Source organism: Eulemur rufifrons, chromosome 17, assembly GCF_041146395.1.
Source record: "Eulemur rufifrons isolate Redbay chromosome 17, OSU_ERuf_1, whole genome shotgun sequence".
Classification (NCBI taxonomy): domain Eukaryota; kingdom Metazoa; phylum Chordata; class Mammalia; order Primates; family Lemuridae; genus Eulemur; species Eulemur rufifrons.
This window is the reverse complement of record NC_090999.1, coordinates 899,229-925,897: the sequence shown is the minus strand read 5'-3', so window position 1 is coordinate 925,897 and position 26,669 is coordinate 899,229. Positions and strand designations below refer to the sequence as shown.

Here is a 26,669-nt window from a genome sequence, read left to right as displayed (position 1 = left end):
ATAAATATGTATACACACATGTGCACAAACATGTATACATGTGTAATACATGTACACACGCATACACAATATACGTGTGCATATAAAATACATACATGAGTGTACACTCATTGCTCGCACACGCATGTGAGCCCAGCCACCACCCCAAGGGGCCTGCCGGCTCCCCTCCCCCACAGTCCGCGGCGCACTGTGGCTGGGCCCTCAGCACTTGAGCTCCCCGTTCATGGAGGCCGTGGACAGCGTGCTGACCAGCCCTTGGCGCTCCCCTGGCCCCTGGCAGCGGTTCCTGATGAGCTTGTAGATGGCAAAGCCTGGGATGCTGAGGCAGGGCAGCCCGGCCACGACCACCACCACGGCGTACACCCAGTCCGGGTACAAGACCGTCTCGGACTTGGGAAATTCCTCCTGGGGAGAGAGCCACGTGGGGAACAGGCGCGTCAGGAGCCGCGGTCTGTCCAGGGCAAAGGGCTTGCGGGGGTGGGGCGGGCAGCCCGAGGCTCTTCCAGCCTCCCATGCCCCCTCCCCCATGCACTCACGTAGCCCCCCCATGTACTCACATAGCCCCCCCTGTGCCCCCTCCCCCGTGCACTCACGTAGCCCCCACCCGTGCACTCACATAGCCCCCCGTGTGCCCCCTCCCCCATGCACTCACGTACCCCCCCATGCACTCACATAGCCCCCCCTCGTGCACTCACGTACCCCCCATGCCCCCTCCCCCATGCACTCACATAGCCCCCCTGTGCCCCCTCCCCCGTGCACTCACGTAGCCCCCCCGTGCACTCACATAGCCCCCCTGTGCCCCCTCCCCCATGCACTCACGTAGTCCCCCCATGTACTCACATAGCCCCCCCGTGCACTCATGTAACCCCCCCTCGTGCACTCACGTACCCCCCCATGCCCCCTCCCCCATGCACTCACATAGCCCCCCTGTGCCCCCTCCCCCATGCACTCACGTAGTCCCCCCATGTACTCACGTAGCCCCCCCGTGCACTCACGTAACCCCCCCTCGTGCACTCACGTAGCCCCCCATGCCCCCTCCCCATGCACTCACATAGCCCCCCCATGCCCCCTCCCCCATGCACTCACGTAACCCCCCCATGCACTCACGTAACCCCCCATGCCCCCTCCCCCGTGCACTCACGTAACCCCCCCATGCCCCCTCCCCGTGCACTCACGTAACCCCCCCATGCCCCCTCCCCGTGCACTCACGTAACCCCCCCATGCACTCACGTAACCCCCCCATGCACTCACGTAACCCCCCCATGCCCCCTCCCCGTGCACTCACGTAACCCCCCCATGCACTCACGTAACCCCCCCATGCACTCACGTAACCCCCCCATGCACTCACGTAACCCCCCATGCCCCCTCCCCCGTGCACTCACGTAACCCCCCCATGCCCCCTCCCCCATGCACTCACGTAACCCCCCATGCCCCCTCCCCCATGCACTCACGTAACCCCCCATGCCCCCTCCCCCATGCACTCACGTAACCCCCCATGCCCCCTCCCCCATGCACTCACGTAACCCCCCATGCCCCCTCCCCCATGCACTCACGTAACCCCCCATGCCCCCTCCCCCATGCACTCACGTAACCCCCCCATGCCCCCTCCCCCATGCACTCACGTAACCCCCCCATGCCCCCTCCCCCATGCACTCACGTAACCCCCCATGCCCCCTCCCCCATGCACTCACGTAACCCCCCCATGCCCCCTCCCCCATGCACTCACGTAACCCCCCATGCCCCCTCCCCCATGCACTCACGTAACCCCCCATGCCCCCTCCCCCATGCACTCACGTAACCCCCCATGCCCCCTCCCCCATGCACTCACGTAACCCCCCCATGCCCCCTCCCCCATGCACTCACGTAACCCCCCATGCCCCCTCCCCCATGCACTCACGTAACCCCCCCATGCCCCCTCCCCCATGCACTCACGTAACCCCCCATGCCCCCTCCCCCGTGCACTCACGTAACCCCCCCATGCCCCCTCCCCCCTACACTCACGTAGCCCCCCCATGCACTCACGTAACCCCCCATGCCCCCTCCCCCATGCAGTCACGTAACCCCCCCATGCCCCCTCCCCCCGTGCACTCACGTAACCCCCCCATGCCCCCTCCCCCATGCACTCACGTAACCCCCCATGCCCCCTCCCCCATGCACTCACGTAACCCCCCCATGCCCCCTCCCCCATGCACTCACGTAACCCCCCCATGCCCCCTCCCCCATGCACTCACGTAACCCCCCCATGCCCCCTCCCCCATGCACTCACGTAACCCCCCATGCCCCCTCCCCCATGCACTCACGTAACCCCCCCATGCCCCCTCCCCCATGCACTCACGTAACCCCCCATGCCCCCTCCCCCGTGCACTCACGTAACCCCCCCATGCCCCCTCCCCCCTACACTCACGTAGCCCCCCCATGCACTCACGTAACCCCCCATGCCCCCTCCCCCATGCAGTCACGTAACCCCCCCATGCCCCCTCCCCCCGTGCACTCACGTAACCCCCCCATGCCCCCTCCCCCATGCAGTCACGTAACCCCCCATGCCCCCTCCCCCATGCACTCACGTAACCCCCCCCGTGCACTCACGTAACCCCCCCATGCCCCCTCCCCCATGCACTCACGTAGACCCCCCCATGCCCCCTCCCTCATGCACTCATGTAGCCCCCCCGTATGGTCACGGAGCCCCCGTGCACTCACGTAGCTGGGGTCCCAGACACTGTATGTCAGCTCCTCGTTGATCTTCACGACCAGGAAGAAGACGAAGATGACCAGCATGATCAGCGGGCTGATCACCCTCCACGTGACCTGCCAGAAGATGTTGGGCCTGTGGCCAATCATGAACTCGATGTCCCTGTTGAACCTGCAGGCAAGGCCAGAGGGACCCGTCACTGGCGGCACCACAGGGACTTCAGTCTTTTCGAGCAAAGGACGGTCCCACCTCTGCCGCCGGACACTCGTGCTGCCCTGGCCCCCGTCCAGGCCCGGCTGCGCCTCCCCTGAGAAGGCCCCTCGGCAACGCCCTCCCAGCACCCTGACAGTAAGCCGCCAACAGAGGTGTCCCTGTCCTCACCCGCGTCCTGGGGCAGTCACTGACAGAGGAAGGGGGGACGGAGAAGGGGCCTCAGACACCCGGCCTCGGCCTCTGGCAGCGGCAGCCCCCGAGGCTGGGGAGCCCCCGCCCTCCCCTGGCCTAGGGCCGATGCCAATTCCTGCACAGAGGGACTCACTGTGGAAGTCAGGGAGGAACAGGCGCCACGTAACCTGCGCTGGCCCGTGGCCTCCAGGGACCCGAGCGGACACTGTGGGAGTCTCACCCACACCAGCCCCCGGACGCGTGTGCTGACGGAGCTGGTGCCTCGGTCTCCCTCCCAGGGACTCAGCCCACTGTGCACGAGCCTCACGGCCGAGCGGCGCTGCCTGTGGCTGACGCTGCACACGGACCTGAACGCTCTTTGTGGATATCCGTGTGATTTCAGAGCATGTGGCCCCTGCGTTCCTAACCCCCCGCCACTGTCCTGGGCAGGTTTGACTTTTGTCCTCACGCACCACTGCCGACGCGCGTGACGTCCACAGACCCGCCTGCTCCTCCCCAAGGAGGAGCCGGCGGGGCCTGCCCTGCTTGGTTTTAATAGACGCTGACAGATTGTTTCTAAAGGCGTCTCCAACCCAGCGCCTACCAAGAGTGCCTGTCTCACGGCTCGCCCATCAGCCGTGGATGACGTTTGGGGGAGCCGCCGGCGATGGCATCCGCACTCCCTGCCTCCCGTTGCCTGCGGGAGCCCTCTGTCCCCCTGCGAGGCCTGGAGCACCAGGGAGCAAGGAAGACTCCTGCCCAGGGACCCTGGGGATGCAGGGCACCGGTGCCCTCCCTGGGCGGGGCAACACCGAGGCCAGGAGCCCCGTGCATCATGGTCCCAGCAGCAGGACGCCCGGCTGTGCACAAGGGGGGGGGCCTCCCTGCCCCTCCCTGCCCCTCCGCTCTCCCACTTGCCCTGAGCCCTGGGGGCTGCCGCGGGGGCCTGGACTGAGCCGGCTGTCTGCATGCCCCAGCCGCCGCTGCCGCTCATGGTCCCGCGTGTCTGTCCTTGCCCCTCCTGCACCCCCAGGGCCCCTGGCTTCTCTCTGTGTGGGTGCAGCCTGTTTCTGGCTCATGCCTGCCGTGCGCTGGCTCAGTGTACTTTGGCTACACAGTTTCATTCGTGGTTGCTTTCTTTCTCCTCCACCCCAGGTGGTCTGCCCTGTCTGCTAACGCACCATTAGCATGTATCTCTGCGTGCACAGGTCTGGCCGCACCTGGAGGGACGGGTGCAGCTTGCACGGCTCCTGGACGGCGTCTGGCCAGGCTGGCTGGGAGCTGGGGTCCCCGTCCTGCAGCCTGAGCCCCCAGGTTTGGCCCCGCCCCCGCCTCGCTACCTCGGTGCCGGGGCCTGCTGCTCCCCTGGGGTGGGGCCCCCGCAGCTCTGGGGCCCCGGAGGTCCCGCCTGGAAGCCCCTGGGGAACCCCCACTGCAGCTGCCTCCTTACCTGTCCACACCGTACAGGTAGACCACAGAGAACGTCTCGCAGAAGGCGATGACAAACAGGGGGATGGAGCCGGCGTAGCTATCCAGCAGGGACAGCCAGTACTGGCCCGAGTTCAGCGTGAAGATGAAGGCCAGGAGGTAGGTCCCCAGGCAGATGAGGCCTGCGGGCCACAGGCAGAGCCGGGTCACCCGCCACCGGGGCCACACCGCTGCCGGGGCCCCGCCCGCCTGGCCACACACCCACCTGTGAGCAACTCCTTGGGCCACTTCGGGGGGACGACCCTGAGGTCCTGCAGGGGCACAATGACGCCCTCCATGTTCCCAAACATGGAGGACAGGCCCAGGCAGAAGAGCATGACGAAGAACAGCACCGACCACAGCGGGGACACCGGCATCTTGGTGATGGCCTCGGTGAAGACGATGAAGGCCAGGCCCGTGCCCTCCACACCCTGCGGGGCGCACAGTCACAGGGCTGCCTGGCACTGCCGCACCCCCCACCCCGTGCTGGTCGTGTGACCCCCCTGACGGCTCTGCCCGCCACGCCCGGGGCAAGGACGCGTGGGTCTGAGCCGTCTGCAAAGCAACTAGATCGTGTGTTTTAGGCCCCAGTGGACTTTGCAAAGCTGAGCTGTGAGTTACAAGCAGCGAGTGACCCCACCCCCCAGCAGTGGAGGAGCCCGAGCGCTGGGACACCCTTGCCACGCCTTGCCACGCCACACCACGCCGGGGCGGAGATGGGCCCTCTGACCCTGGCGCGCTCCCCACGCGGGAAGCTTCCGAGACGTCACCTGAAAGAGTCACCTAAGCACATGCCGGGAGGGCCACACTCAGGCGGCCGCCAGCTGGGCTCAGGGCGCCCGAGTGCACACAGGCTCGCGGGTGTGTCAGCGTCCGGCACCGCCTGGGGCCCCGGGCTGTCAGCAGAACCGGCACCGGCTCAACCCAGTCCTGCTGGCCGCAGGCCCTGGCTGTGTGTCTCGGGAGGGCTCCCCGCGGGGGGTCGCTCCAGGAATTGCTGGGGGTCTCAGGGCCCCTGAGGCAACTTATCGCCATCTGTGCGAGTTCCAGGGACAGGGTGCTGACCCGGGGCCCCCAGCGACGCTGCCCTGTGGACGGCTTTGGAGTTTGAAGGGGAGGTGCCGGCAGCGGTGCGCACCCCGGCCGAGAGCGCAGGGGCCGCAGCCCCGGCGAGTCCAGACGGGCCAGTTACCGCGCTCCCTGTCTGTGGAACTTCTAGACACCAGCAGCGGAGGGGACCCTGGGGTTGAGGGCAGGGCCACCGCAGACGGAAGCCTTCAGGGTGACGGGTCTCAGTCACACACACAACTGTGCACAGTTTCGCCTCGATAAAGTTGTTTTTAAAACAAGCAAGGAAGCTGAGACCCTGCACCCGTCTGGCCCGTCCTGCCCTTGCGTCCGGCACGCGGAGCCCTCTGACACCCCTGGGAAACAGAGCTGAGCGAGCCCGTGAGCCTGCTGCCCCGGCTCCACCCAGCTGGCGCCGGGCTGTCCTGCGGCCGGCACAGCTGCCGTAGCAGGGCCACTATCGACACCCTCACCCTTGGGCGCCTGCGAGGCGCCGCCTTCCCTGCCTCCGGGCCCCGAGTCGCACCCTGAGGGCCCAGAGGGACGTACTTCCGAGAGCAAGGAGTCCATGTCACAGGTCTCAAACTGCAGCTGAGCGTAGGCCACGGGGTCACTGGCGTTGCACCAGCTCTGCATCTCCAGGAAGTTCTCCTGGGTCACGCTGTCTTCCGGCAGGTCGAACCCGTTGATGAGAGTCAGGATGTTCCTGGGGAGGAGCGAGGGCTGAGCTGGCTCCCCCGCGGGCAGGGCCCTCGGGGCTGGCCTGGGCCCAAGGGGAGGACTCACGTGCTGAAGCAGTCGTCGTAGCGCTCGGTGGCGCGGAAACCAATGATGGAGTAGACCACGGTGGCCGCGTACACCGACGTGAAGCCGTTGATGACGGCCACAACCAACGCGTCCATCTCGCAGTTGTTGCTGCGGAGGACGGCAGCGTCAGCGTGTGCCTCGTCCGTGTGCACGCCAGCCCTGCGCTGGGCACGGTGCGGCAGAAACGGCACACCCGGCCCCAAGCTGGTCCCCAAGACCAAGGAGGGGCCCCGGAGGCAGCGCCCAGGGCCAGGCCCCGGCTGCTCAAGGCACCGGGCGCAGCTGGAGCTGCAGGCGGCCTGGCTGGACCCCGACCTGGCAGCAGGTCACTGGTCGGGGTATAGCGAGCGCCACTGTCTTTCCCCTCTTTTTATCCTCACAACACAATCCCAGTCTGATGGGGAAACTGAGGCACGGCACCATAACCCTCCTGGAAGCCCCATGCCCGCTGCCCCGCACTCACTGCACGGAATTGTAGCTGGAGAAGGAGATGAGGCCCCCGAAGGCCAGGGAGAAGGAGTAGAAGACCTGCGCGCCCGCGTCCAGCCAGGTGACGGGGTCGGCCAGCTCCGTGACCTGCGCCAGACGGAGAGTTCAGCTGTGCGCTGCAAGGGCCGGCCACCGCGACGCGGGAGGGCGTGGCTCGCGGGGCAGCCCTGAGCCTTGCGGGCAGATCGGGGGACGGCCACGCACTGCCCAAGGGGGCAGGTCCTTCCCCCGCAGTGGCTCCGTCCGCCAGGGGGGCACAGTGAGGCCACAGGCTGTGCCCCCCGCCGGGACAGGTTGAGCCCTCAGCCCGGCACGGGGCAGGAGAGCAGGCCGCCCGCCGCCCGCGCGGGGAGGCCCCGAGGACGGGGGTCTGAGCAGAGCACACGGCAGAGACTCACATTGGGCGTGAAGAGGAAGACGATGCCGTTGGTGGCGCCCTTCAGCGTCAGGCCCCGGATGAGGAAGATGGTCAGCACGACGTAGGGCAGCGTGGAGGTAACGTACACAGCCTGCAGGGCAGGTGTGGGGGTGTGTGGGGGGCAGGTGTGGGGGGGCAGGTGTGTGGGGGCAGGTGTGTGATGACAGGTGTGTGGGGGCAGGTGTGTGATGACAGGTGTGGGGGCAGGTGTGTGGGGGCAGGTGTGTGATGACAGGTGTGGGGGCAGGTGTGTGGGGGCAGGTGTGTGATGACAGGTGTGTGGGGGCAGGTGTGTGATGACAGGTGTGGGGGCAGGTGTGTGGGGGCAGGTGTGTGGGGGCAGGTGTGTGATGACAGGTGTGTGGCGACAGGTGTGTGGGGGCAGGTGTGTGGGGGCAGGTGTGTGGGGGCAGGTGTGTGATGACAGGTGTGTGGGGGCAGGTGTGTGGGAGCAGGTGTGTGACGGCAGGTGTGTGGGGGCAGGTGTGTGATGACAGGTGTGTGGGGGCAGGTGTGTGGGGGCAGGTGTGTGGGGGCAGGTGTGTGATGACAGGTGTGTGACGACAGGTGTGTGACGGCAGGTGTGTGACGGCAGGTGTGTGGGGGCAGGTGTGTGGGGGCAGGTGTGTGGGGGCAGGTGTGTGATGACAGGTGTGTGGGGGCAGGTGTGTGGGGGCAGGTGTGTGACGGCAGGTGTGTGGGGGCAGGTGTGTGATGACAGGTGTGTGGGGGCAGGTGTGTGGGGGCAGGTGTGTGGGGGCAGGTGTGTGATGACAGGTGTGTGGGGGCAGGTGTGTGATGGCAGGTGTGTGGGGGCAGGTCTGTGGGGGCAGGTGTGTGGGGGCAGGTGTGTGATGACAGGTATGTGGGGGCAGGTGTGTGATGGCAGGTGTGTGGGGGCAGGTGTGTGGGGGCAGGTGTGTGGGGGCAGGTGTGTGATGACAGGTGTGTGGGGGCAGGTGTGTGGGGGCAGGTGTGTGACGACAGGTGTGTGGGGGCAGGTGTGTGGGGGCAGGTGTGTGGGGGCAGGTGTGTGAGGGCAGGTGTGTGGGGGCAGGTGTGTGACGACAGGTGTGTGGGGGCAGGTGTGTGGGGGCAGGTGTGTGATGACAGGTGTGTGGGGGCAGGTGTGTGGGGGCAGGTGTGTGGGGGCAGGTGTGTGATGACAGGTGTGTGGGGGCAGGTGTGTGATGACAGGTGTGTGGGGGCAGGTGTGTGGGGTAGGTGTGTGGGGGCAGGTGTGTGATGACAGGTGTGTGGGGGCAGGTGTGTGGGGGCAGGTGTGTGGGGGCAGGTGTGTGGGGGCAGGTGTGTGGGGGCAGGTGTGTGATGACAGGTGTGTGGGGGCAGGTGTGTGATGACAGGTGTGTGGGGGCAGGTGTGTGGGGGCAGGTGTGTGGGGGCAGGTGTGTGGGGGCAGGTGTGTGATGACAGGTGTGTGGGGGCAGGTGTGTGGGGGCAGGTGTGTAGGGGCAGGTGTGTGGGGGCAGGTGTGTGGGGACAGGTGTGTGGGGGCAGGTGTCCACAGGGGACACAGGGAGCCCAGGCCCCTCAGGCAGAGCAGCCCCAGGGGAAGGGGCTCCCAGGGGGACTCCCGGCTCCCTTCTCTGCGGTGTTGGGCAGATGGAGCCTCGCTGCCTCCCCACTTCCCTGTCGTCCCCATCCCCGTGGGGACCCTTGTGCCCAGCTAGGTGTGTGGGTTGCCGTTGCACGGAGCTTTCCAAGTGTGTGTCTGGAAGCGCCAGGCCAGCACCAGGTCCTGGCCGGGGCTGGCCTTGGGGGCAGCCTGCCTGAGGAGGGCCGGCCCCACCGTCTCCGGGGCGCTGTGGCCTGGCCCGCCCACAGTACCTTCCCGGTGGTCTCGATGCCGCGGATGATGCACACGTAGAGCACGCCCCAGGCGCACGTGAGGCACAGCAGGATCCACCACTGGATAGAGCCCGAGTCGCTGATGGAGGTGGAGGTGTTGAGGGTCTCGCGGTACCAGAAGTAGTCCACGGAGGAGCTCCTGGCACACTCGTCCACGTATTCTGCGGAGATGGCGTGCACGCACCTCAGGGAGGCGTTTCCCCGGGGGGAGAACCATGGGGAGAGCAGGCGCCACCGGGCCCTGAGCTGGAGGAAGTGCCAGCCACGCTCCCGAGGCATGGACGCCAAGCACACCCCACACACGTGCACGTCCACACGCGCCGACACACCTGTCCCAAAGGGTCTCTCCCGCTTGCCTGACCCCAGCCGGCCGTCAGCAACACAGGAGGTTCTGGCATATTTGGGCCCCTGCCCAGTCCCACGCGTCCACAGCACCGTGGGCCTCTCCAGGCGTGTGGCCCACCCTGAGAGCCTTCTCGGGGAAGGCGTTTAATCGCCGAGCCCCCGCCAGGGTGGGACGGGGCCCTGGCAGCCCGAGTGCAGCGTGGGGCGGGGGGCGGAGGCCCTGCCTGTTCCCACCCGGGGCCCTGGTGACAACCCCAGCCCCAGAGGTTGCCAAAGTGGCAGCTCAGGCCCTGGTGTGGTGAGTGATTGCGGGGGGCCGAGCACGTGCCCCAGGCCCGGCAGAGCCACAGGCAGGGCACAGGGCCCAGAGGATCAGGACGGGTGGCGGGGCGACTTGGGACACACACATGGGCAGAGACCCTCGGGACGTCTGGGCGGGAGGCGAGGGGCCGGGCATGGCGGAGCCCACACGCTGGGTCCCACAGTGGCATCCTGACGACCCACTGCACCACCCCACGTAGCAGCCGCCATTTTTGAGGGCTTCTCTCCGCACTGTGGCTGTTAGGGACGCCCGACTGCCGTGACGGTGCTCTGGGATGTGACAGATCTGATCAGTGACCGTCTGCGCTTCAGAAAGCTGGAGGTGACCCTTCGGGAGGGCACGTCTGTCCGTCGAGTGGGTGCGGTGGGGGGCGGGGGGCTCACCTGTCTGGTTCTCGTTGAGCGGACACTGGCTCCAGGGCAGCGGGTCCTGGAAGGAGTTGAAGAAGTACCACATGACCCAGGCGATGATGGTGTTGTAGTACAGGCCCACAACGAAGGACACGAACATGGACGCAACGCCTGCGGGAGGGCACGGCTGCTGTGGGGTGGCCCCGAGGACACCGCCCCTGCCACCCCGGCAGCCCTGGGAGCAGGGGCTGGCGGTCCGGGAGGTGCTCCCGAGTCTGAGCAGCAAAGCCAGGTGGCCGGGATAAGCAGACACGCGCACCTGACCCACCAGAGCCCGGGGCTCCCGCCACCTCCACTGAGCAGGTGCAGGCAGGTGGCCACAGAGCCTTTGCAAAGAGCCATCCAGCTGCTCCATGTTGTCTTCACATTGTAAGTTGAAAACCAAGTGTGTGTGTGTGAATATGAGAGTCTGAGATGGGGAAGGACAAAAGAGGGAGAGACGGAGTGAGGAGGCCTTGAAAACTGAATGGGAGGCCAGGCCAGCAGGGCGTGGGGAGCAGGTGGGCATGGGGAGCAGGTGGGCGTGGGAGGAGGTAGGTGTGGGAGCAGGTGGGCATGGGGACCAAGTGGGCATGGGGAGGAGATGGGTGTGGGAGCAGGTGGGCATGGGGACCAGGTGGGCGTGGGACCAGGTGGGCGTGGGGAGGAGATGGGTGTGGGAGCAGGTAGGCATGGGGACCAAATGAGCATGGGGAGGAGATGGGTGTGGGAGCAGGTGGGCATGGGGACCAGGTGGGCGTGGGACCAGGTGGGCGTGGGGAGCAGGTGGGAGTGGGGGCAGGTGGGCATGGGGACCAGGTGGGCGTGGGACCAGGTGGGTGTGGGGAGCAGGTGGGCGTGGGGGCAGGTGGGTGTGGGAACAGGTGGGCGTGGGGGCAGGTGGGCGTGGGAATAGGTGGGAGTGGGAGCAGGTGGGCGTGGGAGCAGGTGGGCGTGGGAGCAGGTGGGCATGGGGACCAGGTGGGCGTGGGGAGCAGGTGGGCGTGGGAGCAGGTGGGCGTGGGGAGCAGGTGGGCGTGGGGACCAGGTGGGCGTGGGAGCAGGTGGGCGTGGGACCAGGTGGGCGTGGGAGCAGGTGGGCATGGGGACCAGGTGGGTGTGGGAACAGGTGGGCGTGGGAGCAGGTGGGTGTGGGGAGCAGGTGGGCGTGGGAGCAGGTGGGCGTGGGAGCAGGTGGGCGTGGGGAGCAGGTGGGCGTGGGAGCAGGTGGGCGTGGGAGCAGGTGGGCGTGGACATCCAGGCTTCAAAAGGGCCGATGCCTCCTGGGCTCAGAATCCCTTTTGGGGGACCCTGCCCCCTTCTCCTCCAGCTGGAGCTCTTTCATTGGTATCCTGAGGTCTCATTGAGCCATATTGGGGCCCCCCCAGGTCACAGGGCTTGAGTGAGTGACCACAGCTGGGGTCAGGGTCATTGCAGGGTCCTCTTCCCTGAGTCTGGGCCGTGGATGGGGGCGGGGAGACCAGGCGGCCAGCGCCCTTCCTGGTGCCGGGCCCTCGTGGAGCCTGCTCTGGGCAGGCAGTGGTCACTCTGCTGTCCTGCAGCGCCCTGTGCCTGTGCCGTCAGGGCCTCGAGTGGCGCCTGCTGCCCTGGCTGTTTCCTGGAGACCAGCAGTGGCCCGGCCAGACACTGCCCCGTGCCCTCCCGCAGAGTCTAACGAGGCTTCCCGAGGCCTGGGGTGGGGACAGACCCCGGATGTTCCACTCCCCGGAGCAGACGGGCAGACGGGGAGGGCGCCCAGTCAGGCTCTGCAGACCCGGTGGGGCCCCGAGACTCACCTATGCTCTTCAGGGCCGGGTGGATGGAGCTCCACACACCCACGCTGCCCTGGCGCAGCCTCTGCCCGATGGCGAACTCCAGGTGCAGCAGGGGGATGCCCTCCAGGACCACCAGGATGAGGAAGGGGATTATGAAGGCACCTGGGGGGAGGGGCGTGGGGAGCTCGGTCTGGGCCGGCAGCGGCCCCCCAGGCTTGGACAGAGCTGGGGCGTGAGGGCCCGTCCACTGCACTAGGTCAGAGCTGACTCATGTCCCGGAAGGACGGCTCAGCCCGACAGTCCCAGCCGTCCAACGGGCTGAGACCACTTATGGGACCCTGGGGAGCCGTGGCCATTCACCGGCGTCCCCATGCACTGAACAGCACAGCACAGCAGGCGCCCTCGTGGCGCCTCTGGTAACACCGAATCGACGCTCTCCAGTCCCCTGGCTGCCCGGGAGCCGCTGGCCTGCGAGCCGGGCAGCCCTACAGCAGAGGCCCGAGCCCACCCACCGTGCCAGCCGCACCCCGGCCCCTTCTTGCCCAAGAGCATTCCGCCAGGCAGTTCGCCTGGGAAAGGGGCTGCTCCCTGGCGACACCACGTGCCTGGAAGGAGACCCGTCCTCTTTGTGTCACAAGGATCGTCCCTGAGCTTGCAGTGGCTCATCTGTGACACCAAATGTCCTTTATCTTAAAATGAAAATCAAACCACAATGCGATGCCACCTCACACCCACTGGGATGGCTGCCGTCACGCAAAGAGACGGTGACAAGTGTGGCAGAGCGCGGAGGAGCTGGCACTGTGCCACGCGGGAGGTCGGTGGTGCAGCCACCGTGGAAACCTGCATGGTGACTCCTCGGAAAGTAAAACCAGATTACCACAGACACGGCAGCGCCCTCTGGGTCTGTCCCCGGGGACTGAAAGCACATCCCCGTGTTCAGAGTGGCACTTTCCACGATAGCTGAGGCCACGTGAGCATCCACCGACAGGTAGACACATGGTGCAGCGTGGCCCATCCACACACGGTGTGCGGTCAGCCTCCAGGAGGGTCACCCTGTCGTTTGCCACCACACCGGTGAGCTTGAGGCCCCTACGCTGAGTGGATCCGCCCGCCACGGAACACAAACATGTATGGGCCCCTCCGTGGCGGCCCCGGACAAGTGGGGTGCGCAGGGCAGAGGTGGACACGGGGCCGCAGTGGACAAGATAAAGCGTCTGGAGGAGGCTGGAGGACGGGTGTGAAGCTCTGAGTATGGGACCCTGGGCCAGACGTGTGAAGGTGATTACAGTGGCAAGTTTTATGTCATGTGTGTTCTGGGTATGACAACAGAAAACTGAAAAGAAGAACTGTGTTCAGAGACATCTGCCTCCATCCCGACACGGGCTCTGTCCCGCAGGAGGCGTGGCCATCGCCGTGGGCTCTAACGTGGCGCTGTCAAGGAGCAAACACTGAACGGTGGCGACGTTTGGGTTGTTTTGGGATCTGGTGACGGGTGAGAGGAGATGGAACGGCCCGGGGGAGCCACGAGGCAGGACGCTCACTCTCCTGGCCACGCCGAGGTCCACGTGGGTGTCTCCGCGGGCCGGAAACCGCGGGCCGGAAACCTGCTCGGGGACTGTTTTGAAATAAATAAAGATACAGGTCTGCTAACCCTAGGGAAATGCTCCATTTCGGTGACAGTCGGGCGTGCTGCTCCGGCTGCGTTCTTAGGGAAGCCGGCGCAAGGACCGCGGACCCGGGTGACAGTCGCAAAGCATGGTGACGTCTGCGAGGGCCCCACGTGCACACTTGCCCGCCCCTTTAACTCCTGTCTCTGGAAAGACCACCGCTGGGAAGAGCGGCGGCTTCCTGTCGGAGCTGCAGTCACAGAGCAGCCGCAGGGGCCGGGCTTGTCCGCGAGCCCCTTGGCGGTGAGCAGGCCCGTGGGCCCTGCCAGCACCCAGGCCCTAGCGGAGCACCGACCAACCGGCCATGGCAGGAGTGGACAAGTGGGGGACAGGGACACGGTGCCACCGTCCCCACGCAGGATGAAAGCCGCATGCGGCAAGCCCTCCCCCGCCTCCGGGATCCCCTGGCTTCAGCGCAGGAAGGTGCCGGCCACAAGGAGACGCTGGTCCCGTGTGCCCGACCCCGGCTGGGTGGCCACAGGTGCAGGCTCAGAGCACAGTCCAGAGACAGCAGCGCTGTGGTTAGGGAGGTCGGAGGTCGCCAGCCCTCGGCCAGGACAGCGGGAGCTGGGGCTGAGCCGCCGCCTTCAGAGCACAGCCCGGCCGGCGGCTGGGTTCTCCCCGGGCGCCTGGGGGTCTCTGCTAGGACCACCCTTTGGTGCCGGGATGACCGGCCCAGAGAGGGCAGGGCTGAGAACGTGCTCCCACAGTAGGGGGTCCCTCCGCACCCCGCTGTCATAGAAGGGACACCCCGACGTGCCACTTTGTGCAGCCTGGACCCTCTCGGCAGAGTCAGCACTTCCTCTGTCCCCGCCGACTTGTTTGCTTGTGTCCCGCCAAATCTCTTCACTCCCTAGCCCCCATCCCCCCATCATGTCCCCTCCCCCCACGTCTGACCTTGAGCCGGTGCTCTCCGCGGGGGCGGGGACGGGGACGGGGGAGGGGAGAGGGGGGAGGGGGGAGCCCTGGTGCCCAGGGACTTTCCCGTCAGGCCTTGCCGTCCCTTCTCATCCTCCCTCTCCCAGGTTACCTCTGTCTCCTCGCTGTCCTCTCTCTCCTCCTCCCTCCATCACCTGTCACCACAGTGCCCAGGCCCCAGGCCAGCGACCGCAGCCCCTCTCTGACCTGGGCTCCAGTGACCGGCTCCTTCGGGGACCCCAGGGGGACAAGGGGAGCAGAACATGCTGGCCGGACCTCGGGCTCATCCGCGAGGTAGACGCAGAGAGCGGTGACAGGGTCCAGGAGAGAGCCAGGCCCCGGGGTGGGGCAGCAGCTGCAGGCTAACCCGCAGGGACACCTGAGATCCCAGCAGCAGCGCCAGGAGCTGGATTTGCAACTCTTTTGGGCAAAACTACCAGGAATAAACAAGTGCATGGTTCCCTATTATCCTTCCATCCCTTCCCTGCCCTCCAGGACCCAACCCTAAACACTTGTTGGGAAAACTCCTATTCATCCATGAAAACCCTACTCGATGCCCCCTCTTCTGGGATGCTTTGGCTGGGGCCCCTTGCTCCCGACGGTCCTCCCTGCTGAAAGTTCCTTGGGACAAGAGGGCCCCATCCCTGACGCCTGTGGGTCAGGCCGGGAACGGAGCAGTGAATGAAGGGGCGGGCTGACACGCGCCCACTGCACCCTAACGTGTGCCAGGCCCTCCCCGCGCCCACACGGAGCCTGGCCAGGGAGTCAGGCAGCTGCTGGCTCGGCTGCGGCCCCTGGGGGCGGCACTCCCCTTTGGGACGAGGGACTCAGCCCCGGGGAGTGAGTCTCCCTCCAGACACTCAAGGATGTTGAGTGACTAAGTCCCGAGGGGGCAGATTTTCTCCTTAAGCCCTACTTCTCCCTCTGTGGGGCAGGTGCAGGCAGCTGCCGGTGTCTGGTGTCCCCAGGGAGCTGGAGGCTCTGCCAGGTGGGCGGGGCAGGCGCCCATGCGGTTCCAAAGGTCCCCGGAGACCAGGACCTCCTGTCACCGCCTCATTGGCCTTTGTCTTTCACAGGTGGAAGCAAATGGCAGAGATAACGGTAGGTAGGGAAGGGGACAAGAGAAAGTGCCCAGAAGAAAAAAGACACTCGGCACAGAGACATAGTTCCTTCTTTTCTTGAAAAGTTAGGAAATGAGGAGGAGGCGAAGAAGAGGAAGAGGGTGTGGTGGAGAAGAAGTGGAGAGGAGGAGGGAAGAGGAGGAAGAGGGAAGAGAAGTGGGGGAGGAGGGAAGGGAGGAGGAGGGGGAGCAGGAGGGTGAGGAGGAGGGGGATGAGGAGGGAAGAAGGGGAGGAGGAAGAGGGAAGAGGGGGAGGAGGGAGGAGGAGGAAGAGGGGGGAGGAGGGGCAGCTGCAGGTTCTGAGAGCGGGGACCAAGCTGTCCCCTCTCCTCTGTCAGCAGGTGGTGTCTAGGGTGCTGGGTGAACGCGGGGTGGTCTGCGGAGCACAGAGACGTGGGACCAGGACCAGGGGACAGCAGCCCCCGGTGGGCGCTGGGCAGCCCGGGCTCCCTGGAGCAAGGGGACGGCGGGAGCAGGTGAGGCAGGGCAGGCGGGGTCCTTGCCGGGGAGGCCCGGGGCTCCCCGCACGCCGCCTCTCCCCCTGTGCCGCACTTTGGGCCCCACTGTGGCGGGCTCTTCGTGCCTGAGCGTGAGGCCGGCGTCGGGGACGCTGGTGGAGAACGGCGGTTTCTGGGCAGGTGCCCTGGGCGTGAAGGTGATGCCACCTGTGCCGCGCTCTCGGGCACCGTGGGTGACCGGACCAGGACGGAGGGCGGAGTTGACCCGGGGGGGGGGCAAGTGGGCGCGTCCTGCGACCTCCTGCTGCCACCCCCCACACCCCGACACCAGGCCAGGCGGCCTCCCCGCCACGCCCGTTTCCAGGTGAGCCCCGGGGCGGGTGGGCGCAGCGGGCTCTGGAGAGGCTCCTCCCGGGAAAGGGGCTCCCGGGCCGCCTGTGCTCGCCCAGGAGGGCAAAGCTGTCAGGCTTTGGAGACTGGAAACCCCTGTGGGGTTTTTCCAATCCCGAGAGACCGTCCCAAACAGGACGAAGCTGCCTGCTCCGGCCAGAGCCACACCCGGGTCACCCGCATCACGACACAGGTGCACTGGGGACAGTCCCCGAGCAGTACAGCCCGGCCCTCGGGCAGTGTCCCCATCTGCCCCTCTGGGGCCTCAGTCCTTGCAGGCAGGTGGTCTGGGTTGGGGGGTCCTGGCCAGCACACGGCAGAGCGACCCTGTGTCCCACCAGCAGGATGGCCAGACCCTGGGTGCCACCTGCCATCACCACAGCTGGGGGCCCGGTGACGAGTGGCCCTCGAGGTCCAGCAGGGGGCCTGGTGTCCCAGCAGGCGAGAGGCCGGTGCAGGTGCCGCTTGCCTGGGCGGGCTGAGGTGGGACCACCCCGGGCACCTAGGCCCTGCCAGGCCCCGCCCAGAGAACCAGGGCCGCAAACGCCCTGCCTGCGTCTGTCCTTGCGAGGCTCCGCGTGCGGGTCTGCGGCCCCCCCCGCCAGACGCCATCCCCCAGCACAACCTTGGGGGCGGCGAGAGCGCCACGCTCCTGGGAGCCGTGCTGACCCCCGCCGGCCCAGAGACGGACGGCACACGCCCCAGCACGCAAACCCGACGCCCTGACCCAGCGGGAGGCAGCACCGATTCAGGACGACCCTCTCTGCTCTTCCTCAGGGACTTTGACGTCACCAAGCCCGTGTGAGAGAAGGCGACAAGTCCTTCAAGGTCAGGAAAGATACGGCCCCCGCTATCGAGAGCACGTCATTTGGAAGGAGACCCTTACAAACCCGCACGAGGCCACCCGCTGTGCACACAGCCCAGACTGGCCGGCAGGGCCTTCCGTGTGGAAGCCGCCCGCACACGGGGCAGCAGCTGCGCCCGCCGGGCCCAAGGCCGCCTCTGGCACCCGGTCCCAGGGGCAGCACCTCAGGGCGGGGGCCAGGGGTCTTGCAGGCCTGGAAGCATCTGTCAGATGCACGAGGGCACCCGGGGGAAACACTCAGGTGCCCCCGTGCCCCCCAGGGGCCACCAGGAGGCTGGACAGAGGGACGACCTGCAGCTGGGGTGGAGGGGGCTTGGCTGGGGAGAGCAGGGCCCTCAGCGGCCCCCCTGCTCTGCGCCTGGAGTCCCGCAGCACAGGCTCTGGCCACCTGCCTGTCCATCCGGGTCACCTGCCCCGGCCCAGCTCTCGCCTCTGTCCCAGGGGCCACAGGGGGCCCCCCGAGGCTGGGGAGCAAGAGGATGCACAGGGCCTCACCAGGTGTGTGCGCAGGGGCTGGCCTCGCACCCTCGGGGCAGGGGCTCTGCCTGGGGAGCCGCTGGTCTCGTCTCCGCCCTCTTGGGGTTGCGCTGTTGGGTGGCACAGGCTCTCCCTAGAGCCGCGCGGGCCCTGCTGCCTCGGCCAGGGCCAGAGAGCCGGGGCGGGGACGGCGTGGCACCGTCTCCCGTGAACTCGGCACGCCTGCCCCTGCCCGCCCGCCGCCCGGCCTACCTCCTCCGTGGCTCTGGCACAGGTAGGGGAAGCGCCACACGTTGCCCAGGCCCACGCAGAAGCCCACGCAGGTCAGCATGTACTGCATCTTGTTGTCCCAGTGGGGCCGCGAGCTGGCCTCCTCGCGCTCCAGGGTCTCCAGCTGGTCCAGCGAGGGGATCCGCTCCTCCAGGCCGGGGTTGGGCAGCACGAGCCTCACCATGGTGGTCTCGGGGCGGGTCCCTCGCACTGTGTGGGAGACGGAGCAGAGGGCGAGTGGCCGTGGGCCGAGAGCCCCAGCACTTTATAGAGAACCTTTGGCACCTCACCCCAGGCACCTGGGCAGAAAGGAGGCGTCAGCAGATCGGCAGGGCGCGTCCAGCGGGACTGTTAATGCCTTATCTGTGGGGCGCCCGCCCTCGGGCCGGCAGAGCCACCGGAGGCCGCTGTGCGGGCGCCGGCCGCCCCTCCCCCTGTGCAAACCTGCACAGGTGAGCCGCCCTCCCGGGCCACGGTGACCCTGTGGACACTCCCCTGAGGAAGGATCCCAGGCAAATAGGCTCTATCTGTCGACCCGCCTGGCTCAGCGGGACCCCAGACCCTGCCGCCAGCCGCTGGCCGCACCGCCCACATGCAGGAAGCTCTCCCGCTGGGGGCCTGTGGAGCCCGCCGGCCCTGGGCGCTAAATAGCTGCTCGCAGGGCCAGGGGTTCCCGCCAGGACCCAGGGTGCCCACAGGGGGGCCCTCCAGGCTGGGCATGGAGACCCCGGGCCCATCACAAGGCCCAGAACCACCCTGGCCACCCCTGGGTCCCCAGAGCCCTTGGACCTGAAGCCGCCCCAGACCCACTGCCTTCTGGGTGACAGCAGGACTCCTGTCCTTCCACAGAGCGCCGTGGGGGCAGCCCTGTGCTGGGGGCTGGTGGGAGACACAGGGAACCGTGGGCTGACACAGGGGCCCAGGAGGAACAGGGACAAGGACAGTCTGGCTCTCCCGAGGGGCAGCGCCTTCCCAGAGCCCTGGGCAGCGCTCTGGGGGCCTCTCGCCTCTCCGCCTGTTATCTGGGTGGTCCCACCTGCAGGGAGCTGCTCCCACCCCTCCATGGGCAGGTTCAGGAGCCTGACCTTTGCCCTCAGGACACAGCTGAAACTCAGAAAGGGTAGAGGCCGGAAGGAAGAGATCAGGTTTGCGTTTAGGAACACCTGGCTCCTGGGGGGAGCACAGATTGGGGTCACAGGGGGCAGGAAGAAGAGAGAGACAGAGATAGAGACGGAGGAGAGAGAGACAAAGTGAGAGGAGATGGGGAGAGGGACACGCACAGAGACAGAGACAGAGAGGACAGGAGGAGGGGAGGGTCATGCTGGGCGCCCGGGACAGGGAGGGCAGGACAGAGAAGGCATGGGGAGGAGGGGTCGCCTGCCTTGGGCCGGCCAGGGAGAGTGCTCTGGGGGCGGAGGAGCAGGGGCTCCCGGGCGGTGCCCAGCATGAGGCCACCCGCAGGGCCAGGTGTCGGGGGCGGGTCACTGCCCATGCAAGCCCCCAGGCACCCCAGGTTCCACCAAGTCAGGCCTTGACTGTGGCCCCTGCACTTTCTCCTCTCCCAACCCTTCTGGGAGCCTCTGCCCAAGAAGCCAGAGAGTGGCACGGACCGGACTTGGACCCACATCCCAGACCGAGGCTCCACGGATCTTACTGCCCTAAGGCCGGGACTCTCCCTCGTAAAACACAAACGTGAGCTCTCACTGCACCGCTGTTTCCTGCAGAAGCATCGGTGAGCAGCCCTGGCAGAGAGAGGCCCTGTGCCCGCCGCCAAGCCCAAGCCTTGCGACAAGGACTCCAGGGGCAGCCTTTGCTCTGGCTCCTGTGCCGGAGCCCTGAGGAGGGTCCCAGCAGTGCCACTGCCCCCCAACTCTCAGCCCCAGCGGGCCCTGCCACGGTCTCCTGCCACAGAGCCCACCCTGCCTCCGTGTTCACGCCAGCCCTCTCGCCGGGCATGAAGGGAGCTCCGGGAGCGGCTCTGAGACGCTGCCATGGTCTCATGGGCCGTCCGCCAAGTTCCCTGTGGGCTGGAGGCGGCCCCTGTGATCTCAGCATTCCTCAGATGCAGGGACAGATACAGCTCGGCCAGGGCTGCCCAGAGAACTCTCTTCCGGGCTCTGAGGCCGGGTGGGGGCCAAGGAGGCCAGAGCGGAGCATTCCTGCCCCCCGGGTGGTGTGGCCAAGCCCCTGCGCAGAGCCTGCCGTCTGTGGCACAAAGGCCCTCAGCCTCCGGGTGGCCGGCAGGGTCCCCCCCAGCCCTGCCCGTGGCCGCTGACCTCCTCGCCCCCCAGCCCGAGGTCCCCGGGGGTCCTGACACGTGCCTGGCCCGCCCCTGCCCCCTTGGCCATGACGCTGCCCCGTTGCCCTGGTGGACGTGTGACGCTGCCAGCCCACTGTCCCCCGTCATCCCCCCTTCGCCCCTCACAGCTGTTCCTTCCTGACACGCCGCCCAGTCGGGCTCGCTCTGGGGTTACGGTTAGTTCTCTCTCTTGCCCGCCAGGACACAGGGTGGTCCGGCAGGGGGCTCTGTCTCCTCTGCTCCCGGATAAGCCCCAAGCCTGCGGGTGTCAAACCAGCCAATGCACTGGGGGACCGTGGGGCCACCGTGCTCTGACGAGGCTCAAGTTCCTTTCCAACATCCGAGGCAACTCAGGGGCATGGCCACGCCGACTGGAGTCTTTTGCTTTTACTAGAATTGTGTTTGGAAACTCCGAGGCCCGTGACATCGCCCCCCTGCGCCCCCTGGACACTGGAGAGGTCCCCTGGGCAGACCGCCGAGCAGCAGAGGAGGCCTGTTCCTGCCACTCTGAGACCACAGCTCTGCCTTGCAGACCTGGAGCTTCCCAAGAGGCCGTCATGCGCTGCGCCTGCCTTGCCTGCCTGGGGCTCCGCACTGCGTGGGGTGCAGCCCTGCAGGGTGCCACGGGGTGGGGTGCAGCCCTGCGGGTTCCCACGGGGTGGGGTGCAGCCCTGCGGGTTCCCACGGGGTGGGGTGCAGCCCTGTGGGTTCCACGGGGTGGGGTACAGCCCTGTGGGTTACACGGGGTGGGGTGCAGCCCTGCGGGGTGCCGCGGGGTGGGGTGCAGCCCTGCAGGGTGCCACGGGGTGGGGTGCAGCCCTGTGGGGTGTGGCTGTGTGAGGTGCTGCTGTGTGGGGTGCAGCCCTGTGGGGTGCCACGGGGTGGGGTGCCACTACAGCAGGCATAGCACCCACTCCCTGCCATCGCTGTGCCATGTTCCTGGCGTGAGGGGCCGCAGCGGTTCCGCGTTCGTTGCTGCAGGGCAGGCATGCGGTTTGTGCCGTAGTAAGGAAGCCGCCGTGATCGTCTGTTCTTGTCTTCTGCACACACGTGCCGTAGTTCTTCGGGGTACACACCACGAGTGCGGCTGCCACCTCCTGGGGCGAGCACGTGTGCAGCTTGACAGAGCCGCCCGTCGGTTCCCAGGAACAGTTGAGGCCCCTTCCCCCGGCCGCCCTGGAATCGTGCACCTTCCGCGAGCTCCATACCCGCGGCCGGTGTCCAGCCTGTCCACATTTTAGCCACGGGGCAAGCACGTGGCAGAATTGCTGTGGTTTGACTCGTGCCTCCCTAACGGCCGCTGAGGCTGAGCATCATTCTCGGTCCTCGTGGAACACCTGTTAATTTTCAGGACATTTTCCTGTGCTCTGGAAAAGATGCTTCGCAAACCTCTCCCCACTCTGCTGCCCTCCCTCGCCCCTGCGGTGTCTTCCAGTGGAGAGAAGCTGCCAGGTGTCAGCAGCCTGATCCCCTGCACTTCAGAGACACCCCTGCCTGCCGCAGGGCCCGACACAGCCTGTCACCGCCCGTCCCCGCCTGCTGCAGCGCAGCCTGCGCCAGGCACCTGCGGCCGGCGTCTGTGTGGTCTGTTTGCCGCCTTCTAGTCCCTTCCCTTGGCCGTTCTGTCTCCTTTTGCAGTGGCCGGGCGTTGTCTTGTTCCTGGAGCTTTGTAAGCCTTGATATCTGATGCCGAAGTCCTTCAACGTCACTGTTCTTCAAGAACATACACATTTGGCCCGGAGAGGTGGCTCACACCTGTAATCCCAGCACTCCGGGAGGCCGAGGTAGGTGGGTCGCTCGAGGTCAGGAGTTTGAAACCAGCCTGAGCAAGAGCGAGACACCGCCTCTACTAAAAATAGAAAGAAATTATCTGGCCAACTAAAAATATATATAGAAAAAATTAGCCAGGCATAGTGGCACATGCCTGTAGTCCCAGCTACTCGGGAGGCTGAGGCAGGAGGATCGCTTGAGCCCAGGAGTTGGAGGTTGCTGTGAGCTAGGCTGATGCCACGGCACTCTAGCCAGGGTGACAGAGCGAGACTCTGTCTCAAAAAAAAAATAAATAAATAAAAATAAATAAAAAGAACATACCCATTTTACAGCAAGCTTGTGAGTTTCCCCAGAAAGCCTCTTGGGGTTTGGACCAAAGTGCTTTAAATCTACAGATCTATAAGTCAATTTGGATGGAAATCTTTACGATATTAAGTTTTTCAGGCGTAGTATATTCTTCCATTAATTTGGGCTTTCTTTTTCTCTGTAATGTTTTATAGCTTTTCCTGTAAAAGTCTTAAAGATCTTTCATTACATTTATTCCTAGGTACTTACTTTTTGGTGTATGGTGAATGGAATTGCTTTTTAGATGCTCACCTGTTACTGGTGTGTTGCTGGTGCACATCACGTGAAAGTGTCAGAATCAACACGAGTCACCGTGTCGAGCCTTGTCACGGGGCAGCCCGGGAAGGCCGTGAAGGGGGGTCTCACGCACAAATGTCCGAAGCAAGAACGATCACAAAAGACTCTGCAAAACACACAGCCTTCCACAAAAACACTCTCCAAGGACCTCTGCCCAGAAACTGCCTGTCCGGCCTTGGGCTGGCACCAGCCTCGTCACCCATCTGTGGCCAAGGATAGTCGCTTCAGAGCAACTCACGTAGCCACCTCATTTTTCCTCGAAAACCCTCGTCTTCCCCTGCCGCCCTGAGGGGGTCCACGCGGGCTCCCACACGTGCCTGTTCCTGGATAAATGTCATTTTCTTTTAGGGAGTCTCTGTTATTTGGGTTTGATAGTAATAATACGATTACTTTTTGTACATTGACCTTATACCAAAACCTTTTCCTAATACTTTTACCCAATGATCTTTTTACGTATTTTTAATACGAGGTTAAGCCAACAGGAATGACAGTTCTATTGACTCCTCTCCCTCCTCACCTGTTACCCTGTAGTTTTCCTTGTCTGACCGCGCTGTGTCCCACACAGTGTGGGGCTGCGCTCACGGCGGCGTCTTCACGTCCCCGTCTTCACGTCCCCGTCTGTGGGGCGTCAGCGTCTCGCGGAGCGCGGGGGACAGCTCTGTGCAAACGCTTGTCGGATCCAACCATCTCCCTTCTGCTCTTGGCTCACTCAGAGGTTCTCTTAATTTCTTGTATCAGCTTTATCGATTCGCACACCGTGCAACACACTCGTTCTAAGTGTACAGTTCCGTGGCTTTCAGCACCTCCACATGGCTGTGCCACGTCACTACGACCAATTCTAGAACATTCGCATCACCCGAAAAGGGGACCCCCCCACCCCCAACCTCCCTCCGTGAGGCAGCATTTTTTTATTTATCACGAATCGGGGATAAGTCTTACGAAGCTCTTCCCACGTTACAGAGTTTACTAAAGATTGTTCCCTTGCTCTCTTGGTGTGGGGGTTGCAGTTCGACTTTCGGATGTGGAACCAACCTCACGTCCCTGCAAGGATCCCAGCCTGTCCGTGACGCACAATTTTTATGCCGCTCACCGAGTTCGCCACGAAGTAATTCAGAGTTTTTACGTTTACGTTCCTTGGCCGTGCGGCCCAAGCCACAGTTCCGAGGGTTCCCCTGGGCAGAGACTGCTGCGAGGGGAGGGACAGGCGACACCATGCTCACGACGGGAGCGCACACCCCAGCCCCACCCCGTGAGACGGGAGCTGCGGCCCCCCAGCAGGAGCTGACAACACCCTCCTCGCTGCGCGTTCACTAACAGTAGATGCTGTTATCACTTTGAAACCGTTGCTAGTTTCATAAGTTTAAAAACACGCAGTTAAAGTGTATCAGCGAGCTCACTGAATCCCTTGGGAAGGGGCTTGCTGCTTAATCAAGTTAGTGTTTTTGTCTGTGAGACTGTTTGCCTGGGGCTCTCGGCTGCAGCGGTTCCACATAGCAGCGGTGTGAGATGCCCCCACCTTTCAGTCATCTGGAAAAGACGGCGTTTTGCTCGCGTGAGCTGGTTGTGCTTCAGTAACCAACACCCCCAACTGTCCAGGGCAATGTCCTGCGACCCCCCGGGCAGCTGCGTGTCCACGGTGGCTGAGGCTGAGGAGGGAGCAGCGGGCACGAGCCGTTTCTGCCACATTCCACCACCCAAAGCACGTCAGACGTCCACGCACCTGCTCCTTCAGGGAGGCGAGAGGCGAGTCACACTGAGGCCCGGGGCGGGGGTGCCCGAGCGAGGCGGCCGTGGGAGCTGCCCACAGCGGCCGGGATGGGCGGCCAGTAGCCAGGCGTGACTCGGCCAGCCTGCAGTCACCACAGCCCTACACGGGCCAGCGCTACTCTGGGCCACGGGTGCCGGCCTGTCCCTCCCCAGGGGGGCAGCCTCCGTCCTCGCAGAGGGCGCAGCCTGTGTCGTGTGGTAACGTCCTGGAGGGTACCACGGGCGTCCCAGTGTGCTCAGGGCGCCTGCCTGGCTCGGGTGGCCTCAGGAGGCACGTGCAGAGCAGCCGGCCCGCCAGGGTGCTGGGGGCCAGATGAATTTTTGGGGGGCCGTCGGGGGCCTGTCAGGGGGACGGGAGAACCAGTGCCGGGCTCCCTCCGTCCCCCAGAACCCCTGGCACTTGGCAGGGAGCCGGCTGTGGCTGGAAGCCGGAAGCCTCCCGCACGGCTGGCTGCTCCCTGCAGAGGGACGGTCCCTGCAGATGGTCCTGGAAAGGTGACAGCAGCCACCTGGGCAAGGTGCTAACCAGTGTGTCCTGTAAGCACTGGGGTCTGAGCAGCTCTGGGCTGGAGTGACCACAGTCAAGCACAGGCCCCCCGAGGAGGCACAAGGGACTCCAGTGTGCACCGTGCTGGGCCCCGGAGAGGAAAGTGGGGGGACAGGCAGGTTCCCCGATCCTGGGGATCCCCCGGGACTGGGCAGAGGCGTCCTAAAAACACAGGAGCCCCCAAGCCCCGCCACAGTGAGGCACGGAGGATGTGACTCGGTTATAGGGGACGCCTTGGACGCCCTCTGAGTCTAGGCAGCCGGGCAGGAATCTCATGATCGGAGGATCATTAACCTTTGCTTTGAACGGGTGGTTTGTTTCCTCGGAGGAAGCCCTGAGCAGCCGCCCCCGAAGTCACAAGACCCTGGGCCTCCCCCACCCAAGCTGGGACTGTTGACTCTTGGGCCCAGAGGGGACTCCCAGGATTAGCGTCACCTCTGTGGACAGTGGCTCTGTGTACGCTTCCTGTCCCCGCAGTGCCGGGAGGACACACAGCCAGGGCGGGGCCAGGGTGGGGTGGAGGGAGAGAGAGAAGCGGAAAGATAGAGACACAGAGACACAGAGAGACAGAGAGAGACACAAAGAGACAGAGTCAGAGAGACAGAGAGAGACACAGAGAGAAAAGCAGAGACAGACACACAGAGAGAGACAGAGACAGAGAGACACAGAAAGACAGAGACAGAGACAGAGAGATAGAGAGACAGAAAGAGATGGACACAGAGAGACAGAGACAGAGAGAGACGGGAGGGAGGCGGGGGGGGGAGGGGAGAGAGAGTCTGTGCCCAGCAGTCCTGTCCCCAACGCCCTCCAGGGGTGGGGACTCCCAGGGATGCTGGCTTTGTGGCTCCCTCTCCCTCTAGTCACATTCCTGCCGTGTTTGTTCCCTGCTGGGCTGTCAAGGACACCGGGGTTCCTAACTGTCCAGGAAACCACGAGATGGGCCGGGACAGGAAGCGCCTGCCTGGCTCCGGGTTAGATAACAGCTGAGCCGCAGGAAGCACTGTGACTGGCGTCCCCCGTCCCCAAGTGTAGCCTCTGGGGCCCTCGCTGCCTGAATGGCCGTCCAGGGAGCTGTCCCCACCCCACCCTGGGGCGGCCCCTCCCCCAGGCGCCCACGTCCAGCGCAGCCTCCACAGTCGGGGACAGGAGATGAGCAGGCTCCTTCACCTGGCAAGGGGTCATACGGTAGTTTTTTTCAGGTAAATTTTAATGCCATAAATTTATATTTTCATGACTTTGGTGATTATGAAAACAATACGTTTTTGTAACTTTGTTGGAAAACGCAGACACACACAAGGAGATGAGTGACAACTTTCCTCATTTCACCCCCGCCACGGGCACAGCCAGCCGACGCTGTTTCTTCTGGGACACACGGCCAACGTCCTGCGGCAGGCACGGTGCCGGCGTGCGGTCCAGCCCGCAGGGCCAGGCTCCCAGGGACTCGGTCTCTGAGGCAG

The 26,669-nt window shown here is 65.2% G+C and overlaps 1 protein-coding gene across 1 annotated transcript; it reads right to left on the bottom strand.

Moving 5' to 3' along the window:
• Positions 1 to 112: 112 nt before the first annotated feature.
• Positions 113 to 18,371, bottom strand: SLC6A19 (solute carrier family 6 member 19). Its single transcript, XM_069492288.1, has 12 exons — positions 18,170 to 18,371; positions 12,044 to 12,184; positions 10,242 to 10,379; positions 9,171 to 9,352; positions 7,303 to 7,413; positions 6,879 to 6,991; positions 6,395 to 6,523; positions 6,158 to 6,314; positions 4,767 to 4,971; positions 4,524 to 4,683; positions 2,698 to 2,860; positions 113 to 405 (listed from the first exon to the last, which is right to left on the bottom strand). Exons 1-12 carry the CDS (start codon positions 18,369 to 18,371, stop codon positions 202 to 204), a joined length of 1,905 nt encoding a protein of 634 aa, XP_069348389.1. The 3' UTR covers positions 113 to 201.
• Positions 18,372 to 26,669: the final 8,298 nt, after the last annotated feature.